Source organism: Talpa europaea (assembly GCF_964194135.1).
Source record: "Talpa europaea genome assembly, chromosome: 8".
Taxonomy (NCBI): Eukaryota; Metazoa; Chordata; class Mammalia; order Eulipotyphla; family Talpidae; genus Talpa; species Talpa europaea.
Genome location: NC_140075.1, coordinates 9579889 through 9600229, shown reverse-complemented (window position 1 = coordinate 9600229; position 20341 = coordinate 9579889). Strand labels below are relative to the sequence as shown.

At 47.2% G+C, this 20341-nt stretch overlaps 2 protein-coding genes across 2 annotated transcripts; one reads left to right on the top strand and one right to left on the bottom strand.

Annotated features, from left to right (window-relative positions):
- Nucleotides 1-5691: 5691 nt before the first annotated feature.
- Nucleotides 5692-6607, top strand: LOC311176207 (olfactory receptor 2T27-like; the record flags this gene model as incomplete). Its single annotated transcript, XM_084241504.1, is given in 3 exon segments — nt 5692-6052; nt 6055-6147; nt 6150-6607. Coding segments are annotated over 3 exon segments (912 nt in total).
- A 10027-nt stretch (nt 6608-16634) lies between these two features.
- Nucleotides 16635-17474, bottom strand: LOC311174903 (olfactory receptor 2W3-like; the record flags this gene model as incomplete). The annotated part of the gene is made up of 1 exon (XM_084239695.1): nt 16635-17474. The coding sequence occupies one exon, from the start codon at nt 17472-17474 to the stop codon at nt 16635-16637; it is 840 nt and encodes a 279-aa protein (XP_084095821.1).
- Nucleotides 17475-20341: the final 2867 nt, after the last annotated feature.

The window sequence follows — 20341 nt, the reverse complement described above, 5'->3', positions numbered from 1 at the left end:
GAAACATCTTTAAAGACTCATCACCCAAAGCAGTGAGAGTGAAGGCAAATATGAACACCTGGGATTACATCAAACCGAAAAGCTTCTGTACAGCCAAAGAGACATTAACCAAAACAGACAGACACCCCACTGATTGGGAAAAAATCTTTGCACTGCATTCAACTGATAAGGGATTGATCACAGAGATATACAAAGAACTCACACAACAAAACAAAAACAAAATAAACTATCCAGTCAAGAAATGGGCAGAAGAACTCAAAAGACATTTCTCCGAAGAGGAGAAATGCAAATGGCCAACAGACATATGAAAAATGTTCAACATCCGTTATAATCAGGTAAATGCAAATCAAAACCACACAGAGACACCACCTTACACCAGTAAGAATGGTACATATCAAAAAAAAAAAAAAAAACAAATGTTGGCGAGGATGTGGTGAAGAAGGAACTCTCCTACACTGCTGGTTGGAGTGCAAACTGGTCCAACCACTATGGAAAGCTGTCTAGAGGTTCCTCAGTCTACTAAAAATCCCTGCTCCCAGGGATCTACCCAATGGACTCAAAAATATTGATTCAAAAAAACACCTGTACACCAATGTTTATTGCCGCACTATTACAATAAGTAAAACCTGGAAGCAACCCAAATACCCAAGAATAGATGACTGGATCAAGAAGATGTGGTACATATATACAATGGAATATTACTCAGCAGTCAAAAAAGATAAACTCATGTCATTTGCAGCAGCGTGGATGGAGCTAGAAGGAATTATGCTCAGTGAAATAAGCCAGAAGGAAAAGGAAAAATATCACATGGTTTCACTTATAACAAGAATATAGGGGAACCAAATAAAACATCAGTGTAAAAAAATAACAACAGTACAAAACACAACAAAGAAAAAAACAGACAATTATAAATCAGAGACATACTGCAGGGGAGGAGGAGGGAGAGGGATGAGAGGAAGGGAGGGAGGAGCACAGGGGACTGTGGTTATGGTGCACAGGTGCCTTGGGGAAGGATATTCTATGGGTGCTCAATCTGAGGGGGTGAGGAGAAGCAAATATTGTTTAAAAATAATAAAAAAAATCCTTCATTGAGAGATGGTGAGCCATCCTTGAATTCCTGTAATAGATGAAAAAAAATCATTGTATATAAGCCTTTTATATCATTGTGAGTTGTATTTACTAATATTTTGAGGATTTTTGAATCTATGTTCATCAGGATTATTGACCTGTATTTTTTTCAGGGTAGTACTTACATAGTAATATGACTATGGACATGTTCCCTTCTTAAAGCTTTTGAAACATTTGAGGAGGCTATGTATTAAATCTTTTGTATCATTTACAAGTGAAGCAGTTGGCTTTTATTTGGGGGAAGGTTTTTGATTACAACTTCAAAATCCTTACTAAAATGGGTCTATTTAGATATTCTGTCTCTTCACTATTCAGTCATGAGATGTTTTATGATTCTAAGAATAAATCTGTTTCATCTAGATTGTCCATCTTGTTGTCATCTATGTGTTCTTATAATCTCTTATAGATCTTTGTGTTTCTCAAGTATTCTTTTTAACTTCCAATTTTTGATTTTATTTATTTAAGCCCTCTCTTTTTCTTGAGTCTAGCCAAAGTTTTGTCAGTTCTGATTTCAAAGATGCTGTTCTTAATTTCATTTAACTTTTCTATTATTATTTCAGTCTGTTCCATTTATTGCTACTTTGATATTTATTTCCAATATTTTATTCACTTTGCATGTTGCTTGTGCTTTTTCTAGTTCCTTGATGTTTTTGAGATTTTTTGTTGGTTTTTGATATAGGCCTGTATTGCTCTAATTTTCTCATAGAGAGAACTTTCTTGCAGTCTATATATATTTTGGTATGTTGTATTTCCATTTCACTTTTATCTGCATATCTGTGTGTATAATTTTGCCTTTGATTTTTGTCATGGACACAATAGTTGTTCACATATGTTATTTGATCTTTAATTTTTGTGATTTTTTTTTAGTTTTCTGCTTGTATTCAATTTCATGTTTCATGCAGTTGAAGTTGAAAATGATACTTGATATGATTGCAATTGTAATTATTTAATATTTTTCTTTTTATGTTCTAGGTTTCTTTTTAAGTCTGTGTGATCTAATGTACCATTTAAGGCCAGTATTTCCTTATTTTTTGTGTGGACTATCTACCCATGATGAAATTGGGTTACTAACATTGCCCAAATTATTGTATTGTCATTTTGTTTTTAGGTTTGTTAATATTTGCCTTATATATTTTGGTTGTGTTTTGCAGGGTGAAAATATATTAAAACATTATATATTCTTGTTGGTTCAGCCCTATATATCAACATATACTGTTTTCTTTTGTCTTTTTATGACCTTAGTTTCAGTATCTATGTTTTTGTTATGAGTATAGCTCTACCAATATTTTGATCATTTGCAATAGCATGGAATATCATTTCCCACTCCTTCCCTTTCAGTCTCTGTTTCTGTCTCTGCCTCCCTACACCTGAAATGTGTCTCTTGTAGGCAGCAAATAGATGTCTTGTCTCTTATCATTCAGCCACTCCATATTGTTTGAAAGTATAATTTACCATTTACATTTAAAGTGATTGTTGAAGGTATATACTTATTTCCATTTGTGTGTTGTTTTCTTACTGTCTTTGTATTTCCTCTCTGATTTTTTTCTTCCTCTATTCTTTTGCATATGGATAAATTTCTTATTTAGCAAGCAAGTAGCTTGAAAAGTAAACTTTAATGTTAATATTCACTCAGCCTTTTGAGCTCACATCTCTTGACAAGCATTTTCTCTGATTAGAGAAGCACAAGCTTGTGAGATGGCTGCAGGCTGTCCTCAGGGTCATGGAGGACAGGGAGATAATTGGTGCACCTTTACCATGGGGGACCTTCCCTCTGAGGACTTCCCATGGAACAGTAAATAGCCTAAAGACTATTGAAGCAACAAGGTGAAGCTATTTAACCCCTTCTCTTAGGCAATCTGTCTTTCTGATGCTGCAAGAAATTAGACATTTATCAACAACACTTTATAAGCAGGATTTATATTTCCCCAGTAGTAAGTTGAATATTTTCGCAGGAAATATATTTAAGAGGTGATTGCTTAACTACTTAATGTAGGAAGCTGTAACCTAGCTTTTATAATGAAAAACCTAAGCGACTCCATTTGTTTAATGCTAGCTACACATCTACATAGTATTGCTGATACATTCTATTGGTTGTGAACAAGACCTATAGCTGGGGGCTGCTGGCAGTTACATTATTTTACATAATCTAATATTATATGAGAAGGCAAATTCTGATGCCCAGATCAACCATCTTGTTTCATTATTTTTTCCTAAAAGCTGTAACTTCCTAATTCCAGGGTTGAGGGCAGCAGTCAGTTCTGTACAAAAGGTATGTTAGGAGTTGAACTATTCCAGAGGTGCCGTCTAACATGTGCAAAGCCTTCCTTGAGGCTCTTTTTGAAAAGAAAATTAGCATGAATCTCTGGTGAAATCATTTTAATGATATCTGATATATATGCTTTTGTTTACTTCCCTCAGGATATGCTCAAACATCCTCCTAGTTGATTCGTGCTCCTGAGTAAAAAACTGTTAGCTTTTTTAGGTTGCAATTGGTGAAAGTGGCTCCAAGTTGTTACTCATTGGTCTTTAGGATACTGCTTGACTCTATGTATAGTTTTAAATTCTTATTTTTCTGTCTTTGAGCATCATGAGTTAAATAAATGTCAAAATACTAACATCTTTTTATTCAATTATGCTGTACCATTTTGGATTGAGGTCATTCATATGCATTAATTAATAAACGAATAGGAACTATCTGTCAGGTGGTTTTTGAAAGGTATTTAGAAGGTGGAATGTTACATTCCTGGGGGAACTTATTTCAATAAATGAGCAAAGACTTAACCCATGACCATGACTCATTCTTTAGCTCTTGATGGAAGCTAAGAAACAAGTGCTATGTCCTCTTAGCGATAAGGACTAATGTAAAATTCTTATTTTGTACACGTGTGTGTATTGGGATTGTAGGGAGTTTATGCATCGATTCCCCCGTGAGCTCAACCCTTCATTCCAGATCCTGTGGCCTTCATTTCATGTCTCTCCAGGTGCTGAGTACTGAGGTAAGGACCACAGATTTTCCTCTCACTTGTCTTAGAATGTTGTGAATTCACTGTTGTGGCACATTAGAAGGGGCTTCCAACGTTCTTCAACAGAATTTTCTACACCTGCATTAGCTACTTTTGCTATTTTCTTCATTAAACCATTAACATGTTCTAATATATTTAAGGTATGTTTTATAAATTAAGTCTCATTACTACTGACAATTAAAGTTTCATTATGCATCCCCTCAAAGAGAAAGTGTAAATTGAGAGGTAATGAAAACATACCAGCATTTCACACTCATTCTCAAAATAATGCCATGAAAGTGTGCTTCCTACTGTCCTGTCACTTCAGAAGTTACTTTAAGTGCACTTTGGACCAGTACCAAGAAGGATAGAAAAGGAAAAACAGAAAAGAAAGAAAATCCTTGGGGATTTTCTAGCCTTGAGGCTGCTGCTGCACCCACTCCTGAGGGCAGTGACTCCCCTTTAATCCCCGGCAGAAGTGCATATCCAGCGTGCAGTATGCTCTGCCAGCCAGGGTTATGTGCCTCGTCCTGTCTGGAGTCGGCATGTGACCATGTGCAACAGGAGCTGCACAGCGACTAGACGCCACAGTTCTCCTGCCATGAGTGGGCTTATATCACTGGGTCTATTAAAAGAGAAACATGCAGCTTTAAGGAATAGCACTGGGCCTCCCTGGTGGCGCAGCAGTTGAGCGCTGGGTTGCGAAGCTGCCAGCGGCCTCTGCGGCGCCGGTTTGATCCCCGGCTGCTCCCAGGCACCGGAGAAGCGTCCCACATGGTGCGCAGACCTCTCCTGCCGCCCGCTGCTCCCCTCAGCAGTGTACTTAGGTCCTTCTGCCTTCTCTGCTCCCTGCTCTGGCTCTGGTGAATTCTCTCACCCTCCCACGCTTCTGACTGTACCCAGTGCATGTATAAACAAAACAAACAAACAAACAAACAAATAAATAAAACATGCCTCTATTAAAAAAAAAAAGGAATAGCACTTACTTAATTGCATTTTTTTATAATAGCTTCTTGAAAACCTATTTTGTTCTTTTTGCCAATGTGAGATTTCAAGAAGTAATTCTAGAAAAGTTTACTGATTATAGGTATGACAGGTTTTTTTGACTCTGAATCATTTTCTCCAGATTTTCCACACTTGTTCTATAAAATTTATTGATAAAGTTGTTAGAAAATACTGATGCAGATAAAATTGTACTGTTAACTTATGAATACATGTCTAGTTTAACAGACTATTATATAAAGTGGAAGTTGAGTATGACTACCTGAGATTTTCAATTTCTAGAATTCCAATTTATAATAAAAAATAAACTATATATTTAACATAAACAATAATATGGCCTTACACTAATGGGACAAGTTTTCTTGGTGGCCTTTTATATTCCTTAGTAAAGTCTCGGGGATGAAAAATATATTTATTTACTAAAATAAAAGATGAGAGGTACCAAGGTACATGGGCTTGAGTTGTTAAAAAGTGATTATGACTTTATTTTGTAAATTTTTTATAGATATGAACATTATGCTTTTGAAACTCTCCAAAGTTACAAATTTGGAACACGAGCATGAGCAACCAGACCTCAGGCAGTGATTTTGTCCTCCTGGATGTGTTCCACAGCACCCCAGTGCCCTGGGTCCTCTTCACACTCACCTTGCTTGATTTCCTGGTGGCCCTGTTGGGCAACACGATAATAATCATCCTCATCTGGGCCGACCCTCTTCTCCACACCCCCATGTACTTTCTGCTCAGCCAGCTGTCTATCATGGATCTCCTCTATATCTCCATGTTTGTCCCTAAAATGGCCCTGATCTTTCTGTCTGGGAACCACCGCATCTCCTTCATTGGGTGTAGCTTCCAGATGTTCCTCTTCTATCTCCTTGCTGGCTCAGAGTTCCTGCTGCTGGCTGTCATGGCTTATGACCACTATGTGCCATCTGCCATCCTTTACGCTACCCCATCCTCATGTGCCCCAAGGTCTGTGCTCTCCTAATACTTGTGGCCTGGTTGGGTGCTCTGATCAATTCCTGTTCCATGTGGTCTATACTCTGACAATACCTTACTGTGCCTCCAGGGAAATCCATCATTTCTTCTGTGAGATCCCAGCGCTTCTGAAAGTGGCCTGTGCTGACACTTCCCGATATGAAAAAATTGTTTTTGTTTGTGCTGTGATTTTTTTCATCCCTCCCGTCTCAGCTATTCTATGCTCCTATGGAAGGATACTCGTCACTGTTCTGGGCATGGGATCAGGCCAGGCTCTCAGGAAAACCTTGGCTACTTGCTCCTCTCACATGATTGTGGTGTTGCTCTTCTATGGGTCTGCCATCTTCACGTACCTTCTGCCAAAGTCCTACCACTCCCCCGAGCAGGAAGAAGTGGCCTCTGTGATCTACACCATCATTTCACCCATGCTCAACCCCCTTATCTACAGCCTGCAGAACAAGGACATCACTAGAGTGTTTAGAAAAGTTTTCAGATTGTGAGGAATGTGAACTGTTTGCTCACCCAATGCAAATATGCAATGGACAAAATTTACTCTAAAATGGAATACAGTATATATTAATAAAGACAAATTTGTCTACATTTAACTGTAGAAATCAAATTTTTTTAGAAATAGAGAACACAGTGAAACATATACTCTTCCACCTAATCATAAGTATCATATGGGCATTCTTTGTACATTCAATCATGTATGACCTGATAGTCATTGATGACATAAATAAGGAACTTGGTTATTCAGGTAGCATATGAAATAGAGTTTTTATCCCAACATAATTACATTTGTCCCTTTTTTGGTAAATGCAAAGCTATTTAAAGGAGGATCTTGACACCTTAAATCATTTCTACCAATGTAATTGTAATTGTTTCTTTGCTCGCAAGGAAAGGTCAGGGGGTTTTACTGTTCCAGACATTCAGATTATATCATCTAAGTAGACATTTAAATTCTGATTTCTATTTCCAGTCAGTCTTCTAATTGTTCGTGAGACTTAGTAATGGAGCAAATTAATTGTATACTCACATTCACTTTCAAGACCAGATAGTTATTATTTTGGTTCAGAAATATTTGCTTCAAGTATAAGATGGATTTAAAAAAAAATAGTCCTCTGGTTCTCTGACTGCTTTGAGCTGGGCATTTAAACATTGTGTCTGTCATTTTCTTCTTGCAGTTTAATTAGTGTAATCAGAAAACACAATTTACTCCACAAATAATGGACTCCTTATTTATTCATAACTAATTTGTATGAGTAATTTTTCTTCCAAATCCATGTGCTGATTTTCAGTTACTAGTGATAATTCAAATAATATTATTTTTGACAATATACTTTGGAATACTAGTGTTCTATTTAGCTGTTAAATATTTTATCGTTCTATTTTCATTTATTTTATATTGCATTTTTTTTGCACTTATGTTAGCTTACAAAACTGTGTGAGATTGAGATCTGCGGGTTCAAACATCTTCAGATGTGTGTGGCCACACCCAGCACCAGAACACCCATGGTCCTCCTCCCTGGCCTATGGAGGCCCTTTTCCTTTGTCGGCCCCTCCCCTCCCCTCCCCTCCCCTCCCCTCCCCTCCCCTCCCCTCCCCTCCCCTCCCCTCCCCTCCCCTCACCGTCTGACAACCTCAGTTTACAGTTAGAGTTCTCGTGCTTGTTTGGTTTAGTTTTCTCTGTTCCTTTGTTTTCTTTCTCCGTAAGCCACAAGTGATGGAGTGAAATGGTCCAGTTTTTGTCTTTCTCCGTCTGTAAGTAACAATGCTTAGCAGTCCCCTCCAGCTCCATGCATGTCGTCACACATGGCAAGACTTCTTAGAGTTTCGTGGTGTTTCACTGTGTATCTCGGCCACTTTTTCTTCACCCACTTGTCTGTTTTTAGACACTTACGTGCTTCTAAAACTCGGCTACTGGACACAGGCCGGATGACCAGGAGAGCACACGTCCGTCTGAGCAGTGCTGTGCTCCTCAGGAAGATACAGAGGAGCGGAGTTGCTGAACCAAGTGGTAGACTCACTTGCGTTACCTTGAGCGCCATCATGCTGCTTTCCACAGGGGCTGGGCCAGTTTATATTCCCGCCACGGGGTGAGAGGGTTCCTTTTTCGTCCACATTCTTGCCAACAACATGTTGTCTCTGGCCCTGGTGATCCGGGCATTCACCCAGGTGTGAGGTGGGCACTCCTGGTGGCGTCTGCGTGTGCCTGATAGGATGCAGCATGGGCGGTTTCGTGTGCCCATTGACATCTGCATGTCAAGAAAAGTATCTATTTAGATCTGGTGTCCACTTTTTAATTAGGCTGTTTGCTTTCTTTTTATTGGGTTGTATCAGTCTTTGTAGAGAGCTTGGCTTTCAGATGAGTGATGTGAAGCACCTTCCTCCCACTCTGTGGCCATCTCTTTGTTTCAATGGAAGCTTCTTTTGCTGTGCGGCCTTGCATACAGCATTGTTTGCTTTTTTTAGCTTTTATTTTCCTTGTGGTTGCAGCAGAGTCCCCAAACATTCCCAAAGCAGAGGCATAGTGTGTTTTGCCTGTGTTTTCTTTACACATTTTATGGCTTCAGACTCTCCAGCCACGCATGTTGTCCGTCCAGAGCCGAGTTTGTGTGTGAGGTCGGGGTGGTCAGTGTCCTTCTCCTGCATTTGGCTGGACGGTCCCCAGCCTGATGATGGAAGAGACTTTCCTCCCTACGTGCTCTAGACTCCGACGCTGTGGCCCAGCTGTCCACACTGCGGGCTTACCTCTGGGCCCTGAAATCTGCTTCCCCATCCGTGTGTCCATTTCTACCCAACTGCCAGCCGCTGCTGGACCATCTTTGGCGGCCTGGGAGCTGGGCAGTGATGCCTCTTCTGTCTGTGGGGTGGCTCTGGCCAGCAGGTCTTTCGTGGTTGGGTGCGCCCTGGTCCCGAGGTTTGCTCCTGGAAGGTCGCCGCTGGACTCTCAGCAGGGGTCACGACGAGTCTGTTTCTCTCAGTGACGCGGCGTGTTGGGGATGTTCCTTCTTCCAGCCCACGAGCAGGGGCTGCCGTCCCGTGTCCGCGGGTCTCCTGCCAGTCCATGAGCTCCTAGTTCTGGTCGTGCAGTCGTTCCTCCTCCTGCCCAGCGCGCTCCTGTTTATTTCCTGAGCCGTGACAGTGAAAGGACTGCCGTCTCGTGTGCATCGTCCTGTCGCCCCGTGTCCGGGGGTCTCGGCCCTTGCAGCCCGGCTGCAGCGCTGCTGTGCTGAGGGCGCCCGCGGGGCTCAGGGGAGGCCGGCCCGTCCCATCCCTCCGGATTTCTCGGGCGGAGCCGGCGCGAGGGCGGAGCCTGCGTGAGGGCGGAGCCTGCGTGGACGAGGCCGCTGCAGCCGCGAGGGGCACCTCGCCTTCCCCACGGAGGGACAAGCCCTTTTCCTTCCCAGGCGGCTCCTAGCAGCCCGCTCCTTCCCGGAGCCCCCGGGGCGCACCGCGTGGGGGCGCACGTGGGGGCGCACGCTAGGGGCACACCTGGCCGGGATGCCAGGGCACGCCTGCACAACAAGGATGTGACTGGGGGCCCTCGGTAAAGTCCTGGGAAGATGAAGGGCCTTCCAGCTGGGAGCCTTGGGGCCGGGCCTGCGGGAACAGAGCTGGCCACGCAGTGGGCACAGCTCCGGGGTGTCCAGCCTGAGATCCTACCACCTGCCTTCTGTCCTGCACCCGCAGGGCTCCAGGGGTGCCCAGAGGACGTAGGTGCACCTGCCTAACACACCCACAGGAGACGCGGCGGCTCTTTACTAGACAGGAAGGTCCGTGATCCCGACTGTGTCTGACTTTGTGCTAGTTCTCCCTGGTCAGTCTTCTGGCGACATTAGGGAGCATTTCTAACCCAACACCCGCTTGAAATGTAAGCTTTCCAGTTCTTAAGGCAACATGTTCAACTTTGAGTATTTTATTATTTTATATGTGTATATATATATATATATATATACATAAATGTTACTTTTATATTCCCCATACAATTGCAACCCCCTTATTTTGACCCCAATCCCTCCCCTCCCCGCCCCCTACCCCCCATAGAGTGTCTCTGGTTCATAGTTGTTTGTTGATTTTGTTTTTCACCTTCTTATAGTGATTCATTTTCCTGGTCCCTTATTTAGGTTTTCTAGATTCCTGCTATGAGTGAGACCATCTGGTATTTTTCTTTTCCTTTCTGCCTTATTTCGCTGAGCATGATCCCTTCCAGTGCCATCCATGTTGCTGCAAATTGCATGTGTTTATCTTTTTTGAATGCTGAGTAATATTCCATGGTGTATATGTAACACATCTTCTTGATCCAGTCATCTATTTTTGGGCATTTGGGTTGTTTCCAAAGCTTAGCTATTGTAAACAGCACTGGTATAAACATAGGGGTGCAGGTGCTCTTTGGAATTGATGTTTCTGTGTCCTTTGGGTAAATACCTAGGAGTGAATATATTATTCTTCCGTGGTCCATGACAGGCTTTCCCTCCTGCACTTGCTGGTTCATGTTAGAAGTGACATTGTACTTTGGTTTTGCTTTACTAACTGTGGGAAGCACAATGTTATTGCTTTGATAGTGTTTGTCTAATGAGCTTTAGTCCATTTTTGGAAAATTATAATATATCCTGATGTACTTGGCATTGCTTGGTCTTGCTTGTATTACCAACAAACAGCTTGTGGCTTATTAATTGCATGAATGAACCCTTTGGGGACTCCCTGGAGGGGGGCACCCTACAGTGCAGCCACTCTGGACAGAGGAGACATGCAGTGAGTGTGGTGTAAGAACAGGAGGAAGCATGTTCAGAAATAGGCGGGTGACAGGATCACCTGGCACTAGGCTGCCATATTGGCCCACCCTTCTCACCTCTCCAGGTAGCCAATGTCCTCAAACCAGAACATTGCTCAAGCGGCAATCACCAGAGCGTGCACAGACCACCATGGTTCCCTAGCTGTGGCTCGCTGTCACCTTCACCGTGACACTGTAGCCTCTCCTGTGCACACCTGGACTCCACTTCAGGAGGACCCAGCAATGGGGCAGCCTTGCCGGGATGTTTCCTCACAGCCTGGCTTTCCTGGCCTTTGGCAGACAGGCCCACACAGCGTCCTGGCCCGCAGCCGCAGTGAGTGTCTGGCTGGCCGGCCCCAGACACTGACCCAGCAGGGGAGTTAGCGGCAGCAGGGCCTGACCTCTTCCTTTAGATTGTTGTGATTTTGACTTTTTCTCTTATTTTATTTTAAACTTAATATACTTCTAACTGGTTGTTAGAATCACAAATATTACAGCTTTTGCTAACATAATGAACATATATTAATTATAACTAGTTAATTATAATTAACATCCATATATTTTAAAAAATAGAATTCCCTTTTCTAGGAAATATTTTTTCTTGATAACTTTTCAAAGGCAGAACAGTAAGTACAAGCCAATGATTTTCTTGATATAGTTCTTTATGAAATTGATAAATTATCTACATTTATATTAGTAGACTAAAAGTAGAAATTGTTAATTTTGCAACAAATACTGATTTATATCATTACAACTAACAGTCAAGTCCTTTCTCGCTGTCTGCTATCTCAGCGTTCTTGTTTGAGAGGTTTTTCATTACAGCAGACACACATTAGTCCTGCCTCTCACATTTTCGTATCTATCTGAGGGATCTCTTAGGTCAGCAGTGAGTGAAAAGCTGCTGGTTGTTCCACCCGCCATGTCCGGCTGTCATGTTGCGTGGCTGGGAGCTGCTGAGACCCTCATTCTGCAGACTGAGTATGGGAAATCTTATCACACAACATCATTTGTTTTATATTTCTCCATTTCAATGGTTGGTTTTTGCCCTTTGCATTTAAATTAATACCCCAAGTTTAGCCAACATAAGGCTAAACTGTGTGAAAGGTGGTTTCATAGCGGGTGCTTACTAAGGAGTAAGTTGTCTCCCATGGAACAGTCTGGTCAGTCAGGTACCAGGTTCTCAGTGTGATGGGCCCACGGCCGCGCGGGGATACCTGTGGTGCTGTTTGCAGTCACACCCCAGGTTCCCGTGTATGGAACTTACAATATAGTCTGATATTCTGTTGCCTTTATCCCTGTTTGTATTTTTAACAATCAACCCCCATGGCTTGTTAACTGGAAGATCAGTTAATAGCCCTGTGGGAATTTTCTGGAGTAAAGATCATTTAAGGAGAAACTCAGGATGTAGAACTAAATGTAGAACTAAAATAATGGAAGTGTTTGTAGAAGTTACTCCTGTCAAAGACATTTCTTTCTGTCAGCCTGCCATCTTAGTTTACTCCTGCTCGTTATTTACTTCAACTGAGAACACTTTCTCTGCTCCCCCTTCAATAAACATAGACTCTGTCGGGCTTGGGGTTGCTGAGAGACTGGCCAGCAGCTGCGGGAAGTCATTCTGCCTGTCCTGAGACCCTCGAGCAGCGCGCGTCCCTGGTGCACGGGGGTGGGGGGAGGCTGACCATCTAGAAGGCCTGAGTGATGTACAAGGGCAGTCTGCATCTCATCCTCTGTGGTCATGCATGTTCTTGGATTAAAAAAAAAAGATTCAAAATAAACAATGATGGCCTAAAAATACTGTTTCTGAACCAACCACAGCTTCAGCCTTACACACATCCCCCACCTGTTGAAAAGATGATTAACCTGGTTCCCGTCAGCATCTGAGCAAAGCACCATTTGCTGGGGAAGGGTGTAGCTGAACAGTTTTGAGGCACCAATCCTGTATGGCATCCTCTGGCCCCACTGCTGGGACCACCTCTCCTGCCCTGCAGCCCCCGAGCTCCCCAGGTCCACTGCTCGGACCACTCATGAGTTCTTGAAAAAAGCCAGTAAGATCGCCAATGTTTTATTTAGATGAACTTTGTGTTTTTTTTTGTTTTTTTTTTAACAGAGGAGGAAACATGTTTATGGCTAAAAAGGGAAAACGACCACCAACTTCCCAGGCGGAGCAATCCTTCCGTTCTCCTCTGTCCTGGGGCCTGAGGACCTACTGGGACTCGGCCTTTAAAAGGAGAGCCGTTCCCCTGTCCCTCTTGGTGCCCCAGGCTGCAATCGAACTGGGGAGGAAAGCAAGGACTTGTGTTTAATATGTTCCGCGAGGCATGCCCACCTTCCGGAAGGGATAGGACCCAGGGCGCAGCGAGGCTTGGGCACGGCACTGGTGCTGACAGAATGCTGAGCAGCGCTGTGCAGGGCGAGGATGTCTAGTCTTGGAGTCAAACTGATTACCTTGGAAGGCGATACTGGTGGAAAGGAGTCGGGCAGCGGTTTCTCCAGCTCTGGTGTGTGTGGGGGGGCATGACCTACGTCAGGGTGAGGCGGCGGGTCTCAGGAGAGGAGGGTGTGAGGGGACAGGCGCGGGGTGGGAACAGGCCAGTTTTCTGTCATCTTCCAGGGCATGCTGACTTCCCCACGAGGCGGCACGAGCAGCTTATGTTCTATGGTAGGTAATTTGTACGTGAGAAAGGCAAGAATGTGGGAGCTAAAGCCTAAGGAAGATGCTTTCGACTGAGGTCTGTGGGTGAACCGGGGCAAGGCTGCGGCTGCGGCCGGGCCCTAGATGGTGGTGATGGCGGACCCAGGCCGGGGCCTCTGGCGGTCACGCTGCCTGTCTCCCTTGCTGCCCTTCATGCTGGGTGTGGCGGCCAGCGCGCCACGTGGGGACAGGGCAGGCCCAGGAGCAAGGCTCATGTGGCCAGGTGGGGGCTGGCCAGGCCTGCTTGGCCCATGTTCTCCGTGCCCCATCTGTGGGGCTGGGAGGCTCCTTTCCCTTGGGAGGCCGTAGGATCCCATGTGCTGCATGGGGGGGACCTTCCTCCTGCCTCTTCCCCAACTCCACAGCTTGCAGCGTGTGCCAGGCCTGGGCGCCAGGTTTGGGGTGGCACTTCCTGGGCCCCCTCAGTCTTCCTGGGGCTCTGATTCGTAATGTGGCGGAGAGGCCATCGGCACACCCCTACACCCACTTCCAGGCCCGTGCAGCATCTCTCAGCCCTGGCTTGTTGCAGGTGAGCAGCCTCCCCCCAACTTTGTTATCAGATAATGTGGGAACCTGGTCGGTAGGGGCTCTTGAAAGCCTCTAGGCAGGGATGGAGAGGCATCCCCATGCAGACAGCGGTGCCCGTGTGGTGCCCACGGTCAGCGATTGAGCCAAGGGGTGAGCGGCCAAGCTGTGGGGGACCTAGCTGGCGGCTGCCTGGGCAGGAAGCCAGGGTGGGAGCGGCCGCTGCTCTCTCTGGGCTCTTGCCTCCTGCAGGCTCTGGGCGGGCTGTGAGCAGGACTTCGCACACCAGTTAGTATTGCACAAGCTGGGCTTGCCCATCATCGGCAACCTGTGGTCATTTGCGTGTGAGCTAGTCCAGGGTGTGCCCACGTCCTCTCTCAGAGGTGGGGCTTTGGTCAGTAGCAAGACGTTTGATTCTTAGTGTTGAAAGGACTTTAATTCCAGAGCTTTTGATTTCTGGAGTTGGCAGGCTCCCCGCTAGGCTCCCTTCTGAAGAGAGGAAGAATGTTCAAGTTCAGATTGATTCTTAATCAGCCAGGGCCTGGGTCCATCTAGCCAGTCTGACCCCTCCTGGGTGGACACAATCATGGTATCATCAGACAGATTAGTGCAAAAGGCAATTGATGTGTGTGTGGGCTATCCGCAGGCATGGAAACTCCGAAGGCAGCTGGGCAGCTGGGAAGCTGGGAAGGATGTGTCGGCCTGGACTAAGGAGAGGAGTTAAGAGTCGGGACATCAGAGGGAAGGATGGTAGCTCATGTGGGGATGAAAAGACCCCCCCCAGCCAACGATACCTGCTGTACCCCTCAGAAGACAGAGAGACAGAGGGATTGTAAGCAGCAGCTTTGCTAGGTCCTCTCTGTCCACACACTCGGTCACATTCACAGGAACTAGCCTTGGTGACAGCTTGCTTCTGGAAGGGCCTTCTAGCTAAATTTATTTAGGTCATGGATGGGTGGGTGGATAAAAAGTTCTTGCTGAGTCTTTTGGGTGTTAACTACCATCAGTTTAAGACAGTCAACGTGCAGACACAATATATTTTGGGGTCACGTGTTAGTCCCCTCAATGTGTCATCACCCACCATCATTCTTGAGGCCTGGATGAGTTAATTCAAGTAAAACCCCGAGAGTGGCGAGCACATACCAAAGACCCCCAAAGCACTGACCCAGCACTGATGACCAAAGGCCGCATTTCCTGGGAAAGCTGTGTGTTACATTTGCCATGCACTTCAGCTGGCAGGTTCCAGACCCCTTGCTTTGGGCGTGACCTAGTTTGCACTTTTTGTAAGTTGTAGCCCACTCACAACATGACAGCTCTGCTGTGTCTGTTGTAGATGTGATGACTTCCAGTGCAAAAGCCAGCTCAGCATTCCTTTCCTCAGGAAATTGAATTGGCTTGACATGTCCCTTGAGTCGATGTAGGATGTGTCTTCCTGACTTACTCCGTCCTGCATGCAAAACAGGCTCTTTAACACAGGTTCATTTCCACGTGCGATGGCTGATGATTTTGCTGGAAGTTCTCTCTAGTCATCAATGTGGTGGAAGGGGCGTTAGTGGAACAAGAAAAAAGTATGCTCAACGGGGCCCAGGTGGATTAAACAAAAGAAGAGAAAGATGAGACAAAAATAAAATGTCCTGGCTGTCCCGGGAAGAGAAGTGGAAGAGGCCTGAGCCAAGGGTCCCAGCCTCCTTGGTCCACTGGGGTTCTTCAGATGGCGGGATGTGGTGGAAGCCCAGCATCTGCCCGGCTCTGCCTACGGAGAGACTTGGTATTCCTCCAGGTCAAGAGAGCTGAGGAAACAAAAGCTCTAAACCTACAGAGGAACCAGAAGTCCCTGTGAGGACTGACTCGCATTCTCTTCTGAGTCTGTAGCAGGATCTACATACCAACATGACCCTGCGACTTCTGAAACAGCTCCCACAGTGCAAGAGTCACCAGACTCCTCCCGGGTGCAGTCCTACTTTGCTTATGGAAAAGACTGTTTGCCCCAGGATCAGTGAGGCTTTTACTTCAGTCAGCATCCAGAATCGTCATGGCTTTGGGAAAATAAATAGAGGTTGGAACAAAGGAAAGGAAACACCTTTATAACTTGTTGAAAGATGACGTGGAGTTTGGAGCAAAGATGCATCAGTGCCGATTCCACCCACCTGGCTGCCACAGGCTGACCGTAAGCAGAAGTTCCCAGAAAATCATCAACAACTTGAAAACAAACAACCACAGAGGCAACACTGATCAAGGGAGGCTGCACGGGATGGCACCCCAGTCCCGCTGAGGCAGCCTGTTTGGTGCTCCTTTTTTAGCATTGTCCTTGGGCCAGTGTGACAGACATCTGGGGGCTCTGGGGAGCTCTGGTTCATGACGGTCACTCAACAACAGTCAGCATGTTGCAACCAATGCCATCTGTGAGATCCGGGGGGTGGGCACCAAGCTGGAGCACAGGTCCTCACACGACCCAGCCAGTTGCCATCCGAGTCCTCCTGGGAGCACACCCAGGCTGGGATGCTGCACCCCGCCTCAGCCTTGCCCTGCCTCTCTGTCACGCAGCAGCAGCCTCCTCAGTGCCCCCTTCACATCTTTTGTTTCTGAGCGTGTAGATCAGGGGGTTCAGGAGCGGGGTGACAATGTTGTAGAAGAGGATGAGGAACTTGCCCTGGTCCTGGGAAGAGCTGTTTCTGGGCTGCATGTACATATAGATGATGTTTCCATAGAAAAGAGAGACGACAGTGAGGTGGGAGCCACAGGTGTTGAAGACCTTCTGTAACCCTGATGCTGCTCGAATGTGTAACACAGCCCCCATGATGCAGCCATAGGAGATGAGCATCAAGATCAGGGGCATGAGCACGATGACCACGGCCAGGACAAAGACTGTGTCCTCCACCGCTGCTGTATCAACACAAGCGATCCTGATCAGGGCAGGCATCTCACATAAGAAGTGGTCCAATTTTCGGTAATCACAGCTGGGCAAGTGCAGGGTTACTGGGGACATGGCCAAGGACTTGGCTGCCCCACAGCCCCAGGCCACGGACACCAAGAACAGGCAGAGCTGGGGGTTCATGATCACCATGTAGTGCAGGGGCTTGCAGACTGCCACAAACCTGTCATACGCCATGACGGCCAGCAGCAGGCACTCCCCACCCCTCAGCCCCAGGAAGAGGAAGAGCTGGACGGCAAAGCCCGCGAGGCTGATGGTCTTGTCCCGCCCGCTGAGGTTGTACAGCAGCTGTGGGATGGAGCTGGTGGTGAAGCAGAGGTCCAGGAAGGAGAGGTAGGTGAGGAAGAAGTACATGGGTATGTGGAGCTGGGATTCCAGCCTGGACACCAGGATGATGGTGGTGTTGCCCAGCAGGGTCAGCAGATAGGCAATCAGGATGACCATGAAGAGGACCCTCTCCAGACGGGGTCAGTCGGAAAAGCCCAAGAGGACGAAGCTGCCCTGGGCATTGTCATTGGCTGCCTCCATCCCCTCGGTGGCGGCTGAGGCCTGTGGCCGTGGTGCTGGTTGCACAGGTGAGGGAAACTCACTGCGAGTCAGACGTGCTTCTCTGCTCCTGGACATGGGCCATGTCTCCCAGGCTGCTGTGACAGGCGCTGCCCAGCTCCACCCCATCTACAGCAAGGGAAACAGAGGCAGCGGTGTGTTGAATGGGGGTGGATGCAGAGCTGACATGAACCCAGGAACACATCACTGCCCTGGCCCCAGTGACAGGAGAGGCCCCTGCGGCCACCAGATGTCCACCCTCGTGAGATTCCGTCCCCGAGCTTCTCTGAGTCCCGACCCCTGAGCCCGGCCCTCCCTGCACAGGTGTGGCCAGTGTCCATGGTGCAGGACACGCTGTCTGCTCACCCTCCCCCTGGGCCCTTTCGGTCCATGCCTTCCTCATCCCTGGGGTGACCGTCCCGTTCCAGAGGAGAAACAATGTTCACATGCGACACACACACAAAAGTCATCTCTCCAGCGGGCGTCATATTGGAGAAATTAGATCTATATTTCCAGTATACTCTGTATTGCTTAGGAGAAATAAATTGCAAAATTTGTATAGAAATGATTTTGTTTTTGGATTAATTCACAGCTGTGCACAGAACCTCCATCACCTTCCATCTCTGCCATGCAGCATCCGCACCAACACATGTTGGAGGACCTGCACCCCTGCCTCACTGGAAGGTACAGATACACAGATCTTGACCCCAGGCCCCAGCCCAGCCCAGCCCCCAGCCCAGCCCAGCCCTGTGCCCAGCAGACTGCGCAGCTCGCCTGCCTTTCCCTGCTTTTCTCTCTGAAAACGGGGCGCATCAGAGCACCATGTTTCCCAGATATGTTGGAGATATTTTTAATGTGAGAGAAAGTTTGTGGATGTGGAGATCTCTGTGAATGTGTCATGAAATCTGACCTCCATCCAGGGAGGGGCTGGGAAAAGCATCTGGTCGAGCCAGGCAGAGAAATTCTGTGTTGACACGTGTGGTGAGGAGGAGCCACCCGCAGCGCAGGCCCCTGGGGCTGAGACATGTCGCGGCCACACTGCCCGAGTGCACCGTGGGCATGGTCCTCGCATCCCCTGCACACCCTGGCTCCCAGGCCACCCGCAGGAGCAGGCCCTGGCGTGTCCCGAGCCTGCCCTCCCAGGTCGGGCCCTCCATGGGGAGCCGCTCTCTCCTGGCTCGCCCGGCCAGTGCTGAACCATGGCCGTGCTCGCTGCGCCGAGCCTGGCTTCCCTAGGCGCCTCCCTGCTGAGGGCCTGTGTGGGCACTGGTTGCCATTCAGGGCAGAGTAGCGGGGCCCGCGACGCCTGAGGGGTGCAGCCTCGGCGGGGGAGTCCGTCGGGGTGCAGACGTGTCCTCCCTGTTCCTGTCCTGGGGACTCCCCAGTGGCTGCTCCTGTCACCGCTACCTGCAGCACAGCCCTGGTGCTGAGTGCACCTGGCACCCCGCTCACCTCCTCCCACTGCTACCCAAGGTCACCATCAAGGTCCGGGTGCAGGTCAGGCGGGGACCCCAGGCTGGTCACCGTCTTCTCCTGGGAGCACCCTGGGTCCTGCAGTCGTGCAGGTGCGGGGGTGTGACGGCGCCTCTTCTGGCAGCCTCCCCTGGAAGCAGGTGGATGTTGGTATTTGTGCCGAGGCACTGAAGTCAGCAGGTCTCCTGAGGAGACACAGCAGCGGCCCTGGGTGTTCAGGGCTCGTCGGCATCCCCAGGTGTCAGGGACACTGGGATCCCTCAGGTCATTACTGCCGGCACTGAGGAGTGTCCCCGGCAGATTCCCTTCACTCCCCAGGGCCCGCCCTGCTCTGAGGGTAATTGGGTCCACTGAGAATTCATCCCTCACATCTGCAAGAAGCTTACCTCAGGGCATCAGGTCAGGGCTCAGTCCACTGCTGTCCTCCAGCTACAGTCACAGAGGGTGGCCGGCCCCCAGGTCTTCAGGGGAGAAAAGTAATTGAGGCAGGCTCGGTCCTCCCACAGCTGGAGGGTTATTTTTTTTTCCTCATTTGGTCTATTGAAAATAGAGCAAAATAATTTTGACTTCTTTAAGCCAAGACATTTGTGTGTGCAAAAGAGAAAATTAATTGCCCTGAACAGTGGAGAAGCCTTTTCAGTGTGGGGGGTGATAGAAAGTATTTTATTAAAACTTGGTGATGGCACATGGAACTACTTGCTTTATTAATTCATTTATTTGTGGGCTTGCAGGGAAGTTTTCAGTGTATATCAATTTATTCTTTAGCTTCAAAAACTCAGTGATAGCAAGTTTTTGTATCACATATACCTGATTTTTTAGACCATGTCCATGTGACAATGTTCCTAGGTTCGTGCAGAAGAAACAACATCACAAGCTGAAGGCAAAGAGAAAGGTGTGGGAAAGCAGTGCAGTGTTAGAGAGGAAGTAGAGAAGTTTTGAATCAACGGGGTTGGAATTAGAGAAGTTTGAATCAACTGGCCTGGAAATCTGTCAGAATGTCTCCTGGGGTACTTCTGAATGGATAGAAATGCAGAGTCAGGGAGCAGAGCAACTTGAGTGAGGCAAACGTGTAGCAGTTGTGGGTTCGCAGAGCACAAGTGCTGTCGATGTGCAGACGGCACCGCTCCGGCCTGTCACCTTGAGTTGTGAGAGCAGAAGATCCACAGGAAGAGAATGGCACAGGTGAGGTGCAGGGAGGGTTTGCCTCCGAGCAGGTGGATTTAATAAAGCCCAGGGTGCCCGCTCTCTCACCCTTGAGACACTGAGAGTAGAACCCCACACCCCGTCACCTG